General features: G+C 45.5%; 1 protein-coding gene across 1 annotated transcript in view; it reads right to left on the bottom strand.

Moving 5' to 3' along the window:
• Nucleotides 1-8,587, bottom strand: part of STX18 (syntaxin 18) — a 270,669-nt gene that overhangs the window by 85,962 nt on the left and 176,120 nt on the right. Inside the window, exons 5-6 of the mRNA XM_075332660.1 lie at nucleotides 3,572-3,638; nucleotides 2,516-2,547 (exon numbers count right to left, since the gene is read on the bottom strand). Of these exons, the coding sequence (XP_075188775.1) occupies nucleotides 2,516-2,547; nucleotides 3,572-3,638 (99 nt within the window). The remainder of the gene's footprint in view (nucleotides 1-2,515; nucleotides 2,548-3,571; nucleotides 3,639-8,587) is intronic.

Raw genomic sequence — 8,587 nt, 5'->3', positions numbered from 1 at the left:
ACCTGCCTCCACCGGCAATGCGGAAGGAAGGAGGTGGGCGGCATGTTCCGACTGCTCATCTCCGCCCCTCCTCTGCTATTGGGCGGCCACTTAGTGACGCCGCAGTGACGTCGCTATGACGCCGAACACACCTCCCCCTTGAGGGAGGGATTGTTCGGCGGTCACAGCATGGACGTTAGCAGCAATGGAATGTCTCAGACTTTATCTATTACATAAATACAGTGCCTTGTGAAAGTATTCGCCCCCCTTGAATTTTTCAACCTTTTCCCACATTTCAGGCTTCAAACAAATATAAAAAAATTAATGTTATGGTGAAGAATCAACAACAAGTGGGACACAATTGTGAAGGGAAACGAAATGTATTGCTTATTTTAAACTTTTGTAAAAAAAAAAAAATATAACTGAAAATTGGGGCGTGCAATATTATTTGTCCCCTTTAAGCTAATACTTTGTAGCGCCCCCTTTTGCTGCGATTACAGCTGAAAGTCGCTTGGGGTATGTGTCTATCAGTTTTGCACATCGAGAGACTGAAATTCTTGCCCATTCTTCCTTTGTAAACAGCTGGAGCTGAGTGAGGTTGGATGGAGGCGTTTGTGAACAGCAGTTTTCAGCTCTTTCCACAGATTCTCGATTGGGTTCAGGTCTGGACTTTGACTTGGCCATTCTAACACCTGGATACATTTATTTGTGAACCATTCCATTGTGGATTTTGCTTTATGTTTGGGATCATTGTCTTGTTGGAAGACAAATCTTTGTCCCAGTCTCAGGTCTTTTGCAGACTCCAACAGGTTTTCTTCAAGAATGGTCCTGTATTTGGCTCCATCCATCTTCCCATCAATTTTAACCATCTTCCCTGTCCCTGCTGAAGAAAAAGCAGGCCCAAACCATGATGCTGCAACCACCATGTTTGATAGTGGGGATGGTGTGTTCAGGATGATCAGCTGTGATGCTTTTAAGCCAAACTTATCGTTTGGGATTGTGCCCAAATAGTATGACTAAGGACTTAGTTTGTTTTTATTTAAAGTCCGAAACGCGTTAAGAGCACCCATGCTTTAATGTATGTTTCCAATCTTCGGTCTCCTTTTTGTTTTTGCTTTTAATACTTCAATAAAGAATAAGAAAAACTTTTTATCAATAAGGAATTTGTGCTGGGTCCTTTCCTTCCATTTTGCTGTTGCTTATCCTATGCTGGCGTGGACCTACCAGCGGACCCTTGCACCCTAAGGATTTGAGCAGTTTGGCTGGCAGGTGAGCTGAAACTTTTTTCCTTTCCATCCAAACTATGATGCTGCCACCACCATGTTTGACAGTGGGGATGGTGTGTTCAGGGTGATGAGCTGTGATGCTTTTACGCCAAACATATCGTTTGGGATTGTGCCCAAATAGTTCGATTTTGGTTTCATCTGACCAGAGCACCTTCTTCCACATGTTTGGTGTCTCCCAGGTGGCTTGTGGCAAACTTTAAATTACACTTTTCATGGATATCTTTGAGAAATGGCTTTCTTCTTGCCACTCTTCCATAAAGGCCAGATTTGTGCAGTGTACGACTGATTGTTGTCCTATGGACAGACTATCCCACCTCAGCTGTAGATCTCTGCAGTTCATCCAGAGTGATCATGGGCTTCTTGGCTGCATCTCTGATCAGTCTTCTCCTTGTTTGAGATGAAAGTTTGGATGAACGGCTGGGTCTTGGTAAATTTGCAGTGGTATGATACTCCTTCCATTTCAATATGATCGCTTGCACAGTGCTTCTTGGGATGTTTAAAGTTTTGGAAATCTTTTTGTAACCAAATCCAGGTTTCAACTTCTCCACAACAGTATCACGGACCTGCCTGTTGTGTTCCTTGGTCTTCATGATGCCATCTGTGCTTTAAACAGAACACGGAGACTATCACAGAGCAGGAGCATTTATACGGAGACATGATTACACACAGGGGGATTATATTTATCATCATCAGTCATTTAGGACAACATTGTATCATTCAGAGATCCTCAATGAACTTCTGGAGTGAGTTTGGTGCAATGAAAGTAAAGGGGACGAATAATATTGCACGGCACAATTTTCAGTTTATTATTTTTTTTAAAAAAAAAACTTTAAAATAAGCAATAAATTTCGTTCAACTTCACAATTGTGTCCCACTTGTTGTTGATTCTTCACCATAACATTAACATTTTTATCTTTATGTTTGAAGCCTGAAATGTGAGAAAAGGTTGAAAAATTCAAGGGGGCCGAATACTTTCGCAAGGCACTGTATATGTTAAGCATGCTCCAATATGGAAAAAGGTCCTTTTGAAGGGAGGAGGAGGAATTGAGCTGTGACATCACCTATTGTTAGGGCTGGATTCTGTATCTAGAGGTGTTACCTTTCTTTATAACAATGTGATGGCAATGAGACTGCTGAAAAGTCGTCGGCGCAAAGCAGGAATAATCAAGTTTAGTATTAGGCTTAATAGCCAAGTGTGAATTTGCCAAAATTCAAACCTGATAGTCACAATGGTCATTTCCTGATTATACTTTCCCTGTGGCTGTCTAATATAGTGTAAAGTCTTTGTGCCACCAAAACAGCTTTTATCCATTAACAAAGATGGGATGGCCATAAGACCTCCGGATGTGTCCTCCGAGATCTGTCATCCAGACATTAGCAGATCCTTACAGCCTTGATAGTTGGGAGGTGGGCACGCTGATCGTCCCACAGCTCCTCAGCCCCACCCAAGGCAAAAGTCAGTGCTCCAAGTTATACTTTCTATCATAGCCAGTGTTACATTTTTTCCTAGAGTTAAGCATTAATGATCCTCGGGGGCCGTGATCCTGTTGCTGATTCCCTGTTTGTCCTTCCTTAAACCACTTTTAGTGGATACAAATACTGCAGATAGGGAAAACCCTACAAAACCTTCCATATTCTCAAATCTAATCGTCTTGTCGCCACAATTAGGACCCAGAATAGCCATTTTTTTCCTGCTTTCATTGTTTTGTTTTCAATGGGGCAAAAGGAGGGTGATGTAAACTTTAATTTTTTTTTTTAAATTTATTCATATTTTAAAAACATTTTTTTAAAAAATTGATTTTACTAGTCCTTCTAGGGTACTTGAAGCCTGCCCTGTCAGATTGCTTCTGCTGATCAGAGCGATCCTTTAACTCCCTCTGAACTGCAGAAATACTGATCTCCTGTGAGTGCCGGTGTCAGCCGGCATTCACAGGAAGTGAGTCATGACAGCAACAGGGGTCATCAGCTAACCCTACACTGTCATGACAATCCATCAGTGTCCTGTGATCACACCACGGGGCCGCCAATTGCGGCGTGAATCAGCGCGATCCCCGCCGGAGCGTTATAGATTGCGCGGTCTGAGTTTGAGAGCTCGATCCAAGGGGTTAACAGGTGCAGGTGGATCGGAGATCCAAACGAGTCTGTTAGCTGCACATGTTGGTTGATCAGATCAGAAGACATGTGCGGGGAAACATCAAAGGCAGGGAGGGAGACCTAGGACGTATATATACGTCCTAGGTTGTTAAGGGGCTAATTTTGTGGCTGCTGGGTGAAAATATAAAACATTACCCATCTTCCATACTCACAATCTTTTCTTGTCGACCACACGTTTCACGCGGATGGCTCGCTGTTCGGAGTACAGTTTACACACTCCTGTCCAGAAATATAAAAACAGTGTGATCTCAGGATTTGATCACAATGAAAATATAAAAAAACACAACAAATGTAAAAGATAGTTATCCCCTATAGATTTGTACATCTGTAAGCACTCACTAAGCTCGTGCAACACCTAACTACCTATATAAAATGATCACATCCACTAAGATAAAGCTACACTACATGGACAAATGGATCGGGACACATGCACCTCCCAGAGCTTTAATGACCTCCCATTTTACATCCATACACATTAACGTAGAGTTGGACCCAATTTGCACCTACTACAGATTTGCCTCTTCAGGGAAGGCTTTCTACAACATTTTGGAGAGGTTTGTGGGAATTTTTGCCCCTTCATCCAGATGAGTATTTGGGAGGCTAGACACTGATGATGGGGGACAGGCCTGGCTCATAATTCCCCTTCTAGTTTGTCCCACAAATGTTGGGGCCGAGGACTGGTATCTGTGCAGCTAGTCAAATTCTTCCACCAGACACTCCCAACCATGTCTGTATGAACCCTGTGCACAGGGCACAAGCATGGGGAACATGAAAGGGCCTTCACCAAACTATTCAGGCAAAGCTAGGAGCTACAATTGTCCACATATCTTGTGCTTAAGTATTAAGATTTCCCTTCACGAGAACTAAGGGATCGACCACAGAAAAATAACGCCATAACATTATCCCTCCTCCACCAATCTGTACAGTGGGCACAATGCAGGCAGGTAATGTTCTTCTGGCATTCACCAAACAAAGACTCGCCCATTAGACGCCAGATTCATGTCTCCTCCAGAGTCCAGTGGTGACGGCTTTACACCACTCGATCCAGACGCTCGGCATTGTGCTTGGTGATGTACGGCTGCTGCACCTGCTCAGCCATGAAGCTCCAGGTAGGCGCTGTGTTAGTGCTGATGTTACCAGAGGAGGTCTGGACTCTGCAGTTATACAGTCAATAGAGGGATCATGACTTTTATGAACTCTGCTCCTTGGTAACTCTGATCTTTGAATTGCTGCAGCTGCCTTCCAATAATAATCACTCACAGGTGACGGTGGATATTCAGGAGGAAGCCTGGTTACCCCGGTGGAACTTATTACAGGACTGCACTGGTATCAGTGAGCTCTGCAACACCAGCCGTTCTGTCACATTAGTAAAGGCAGACATCGTGGCAGGAGAATCAATTGTTATGGAATGTACAAGAGGGGCCGGATGTTATATGCCGGGGGCATGAGGGGCCGGATGTTATACACTGTGGGCATGAGGGGCTGGATGTTATATCCTGGGGGCATGAGGGGCTGGATGTTATACACCGGAGGGGATGAGGGGCCGGATTGTTATACACTGGGGGGCATGAGGGGCTGGATATTATACACCGGAGGGGATGTGGGGCCGAATGTTATACACCGGGGGGGGATGAGGGGCCGGATTGTTATACACCGGGGGGGATGAGGGGCTGGATTGTTATACACCGGAGGGGATGAGGGGCCGGATTGTTATACACCGGAGGGGATGAGGGGCCGGATTGTTATACACCGGGGGGGGGATGAGGGACTGGATGTTATACACCGGGGGGGGGGGGGATAAGGGACCGGATGTTATACGCCGGGGATGGGGGGGTGAGGGGCCGGATTGTTATACGCCAGGGGGGGTGAGGGGCCGGATTGTTATACGCCAGGGATGGGGGGGGGGGGTGAGGGGCCAGATTGTTATACGCCAGGGGGGGGATGAGGGGCCGGATGTTATACATCGAGGGGCAAGAGGACTGAATGAGGAACCTAAATTCAATAATTAAGATGCGTGTCCCACTACATTTGTCCACATATTGTAAGTTTTATAACGGATTCATACACAACTTTCTCATACTGCCATTAAAAATATTTACTGATGTGCTGCTGTCAGTATCGGTCTTGACGGCTACTCTACAGCCTTGAATGTGACACAGTAGGAGCACCCAGCACATGAAGGGGGCTGGCTAACAGCTCATTTTATTAGGTATAGCAGCATCTTCTCCATTATGGCCGTTGCATAGATGAAGAATGGTGTTGGCTCAGCTATTAAGGTACGCCAGTCAGCCAGTTCCTTTCACACAGATCACTAGGACGTGGAAAACCACTTCTGTGTCCAACCGTAAATGCAGCTACCAAGTCCGGTACTTACAGTGGACATAGCTTTCATTATGAAATGACCTATGTACAATTCAATAGTAGGCACAGTATGTATCCCTTGCTGATTTTCTAAGTTTTCCCACTGAAAAAGTAGTGAACAGTCTATAATTTTAAGGGTAGGTTAATTTTAATAGTGAGAAATAGAATATCCAAAATAAAATCCAGGAAATCAGTGTATAAATTATAGAAATTTATTTGCATTTTGCAGAGAGAAATAAGTATTTGATCCCCTACTAACCATCAAGAGTTCTGACTCTAAGGCTGCTTTCACACTACGTCTTTTTAACATGCGTCCTGAACGTTTTTTTAACGCAGAAACGGATCCAGTGCAAATGCGTTTTCATTTCAATGCATTTGCAATGGGCTCGCGTTAACATGCGTTCACCTGCGTTTGCGTGCGTTATAGTGAGGATCCAGCGACTTGCAGTTTTTTTAACATCTTTCAAAAACGCTACTTGTAGCGTTTTTGAGCTGCGTCCAACTTCTGCAAATTGCTGGATCCTGACTAAACAGCATGCAAACGCATGTGAACGCTGGCGTGCTGATAGGCAGGATCCTGCTTGCTCTACTGAGCATGCCCAGAAGCCAGCCTCCGTGATCAGTCTATGGCTGCTTTCACACATCCGGTTTGAGCAGTGCGGCTCAATCCGGCTGTGAAGCCTATGCAACGGATGCGGTGAAAACACCGCATCCTTTGCATAAGTTTTTTACATGCGGCCGGTCCGGTTTTTGCCGCTTGCGGCATGCTACTGAGCATGCGCAGTGGCAAAAACCGCATGCGGCGGCCGGATGCGGTTTTTGCCGCATCGCGCCGCATCCGGCATCCATAGGGATGCATTGGGAAAAGCGCCGCATCGGTTTTTTTAGCCGGAGCAAAAAACGTGCCAGGGAACATTCCATCCGGCCGCCGCATCGGCTAAATCTGCCGCATGCGGCAAAAACCGGACCGAACGCAAGCCCATGCGGCACAATGCGGCACTAATTAAAGTCTATGCAGGAAAAACGCAACCGGCAGAAAAAAAAACGGTTGCGGTTTTCCTGCAAAGTGCCGGAGTGTGCCGCATTGCAAAAGCCGGATGTGTGAAAGCAGCCTCTCTCCTACCTCTCTCTCTGTCTCTCCCCCTCCCTCTCCCCCACCTGAGAGCTGCGGACACTCGTAACCAAGGTAAATATCGGGTAACCACTTATCTTAGTTACCCGATGTTTACGTTGGTAACGTGTGCAGGGAGCCCGGCTCCTAGCAGCTACAGACGCTCGTAACCAAAGTAAATATCGGGTATCCAAGCAAGTATACCCGATGTTTACCTTGGTTACGAGCCTCGCAGCTGTCAGATGCCGGCTCCCAGTCTGGCACGTTTAGTTCCCCTCACTCCCGATCACATGACTCCAATGCCCGCCCCTAAATATCCAGTGACAGGGTCCTGCAAAGTAACATGCGTTTGCATGCATTTTTTGCTGTAAAAGCAGGATCCGCTTTTGCAGCAAAAAACCGTTCAGGACGCATGTTAAAAAGACGTAGTGTGAAAGCAGCCTTACAGACGCTTAGATGTTCCTAATCACCTCATTACCTGCATTACAGACACCTATCTTACATTGTCACCCGTATAAAAGACTCCTGCCCACAGACTCAATGAATCAGTCAGACTCTAACCTCTACAGCATGGGCAAGACCAAAGAGCTTTCTAAGGATGTCAGGGAAGAGATCATAGACCTGCACAAGGCTGGAATGGGCTACAAAACCATAAGTAAGACGCTGGGTGAGAAGGAGACAACTGTTGGTGCAATAGCAAGAAAATGGAAGAAATGCAAAATGAGTGTCAATCGACATCGATCTGAGGCTCAATGCAAAATCTCACCTTGTGGGGTATCCAGGATCATGAGGAAGGTGAGAAACCAGCCTAAAACTACATGGGGGGAATTTGTCAGCTGGGACCACTGTCACCAAGAAAGCCATTGGTAACAGATTACGCCGTAACGGATTTAAATCCTGCAGTGCCCGCAAAGTCCCACTGCTCAATAAGGCACATGTGCAGCCGGCCCGTCTGAAGTTTGCCAATGACCACCTGGATGATTCTGAGAGTGATTGGGAAAAGGTGCTGTGGTCAGAGGAGACAAAAATTGAGTTCATTGTCCTTAACTCGCCATGTTTGGAGGAAGAGAAATGCTGTTTATAACCAAAAGAACACCATTCCCACTGTCAAGCATAGAGGTGGAAACATTATGTTTTGCTTGTGTTTCTCTGCTAAAGGCACAGGACCACTTCACTGCATCAATGGGACAATGGATGGAGCCATGTACCGTAAAATCCTGAGTGACAACCTCCTTCCCTCCACCAAAACATTAAAAATGGGTCGTGGCCGAGTTTTCCAGCACGCCAATGATCCGAAACATACAGCCAAGGCAACAAAGGAGTGGCTCAAAAAGAAGCACATTAAGGTCATGGAGTGGCCTAGCCAGTCTCCAGTCATTAATCACATAGAAAACTTATGGAGGGAGCTAAAGCTCCGAGTTGCTGAGCGACAGCCGCAAAATCTTAATGATTTAGATATGATCTGCAAAGAGGAGTGGAGCAAAATGCCTCCTGACAAGTGCAAACCTCATCATCAACTACAAAAAACGTGTGACTGCTGGGCTTCCCAACAAGGGTTTTACCACCAAGTATCAAGTCTTGTTTGCCAGAGGGATCAAATACTTATTTCTCTCTGCAAAATGCAAATAAATTTATACACTGTGATTTTCTGGATTTTATCTCACTGTTAAAATTAAACTACCCTTAATATATATGG

The sequence above is a fragment of the Anomaloglossus baeobatrachus genome, chromosome 1, assembly GCF_048569485.1.
Source record: "Anomaloglossus baeobatrachus isolate aAnoBae1 chromosome 1, aAnoBae1.hap1, whole genome shotgun sequence".
Classification (NCBI taxonomy): domain Eukaryota; kingdom Metazoa; phylum Chordata; class Amphibia; order Anura; family Aromobatidae; genus Anomaloglossus; species Anomaloglossus baeobatrachus.
Note: the sequence above shows the minus strand (reverse complement) of the source record. Positions and strands in the feature narration are given on the sequence as shown.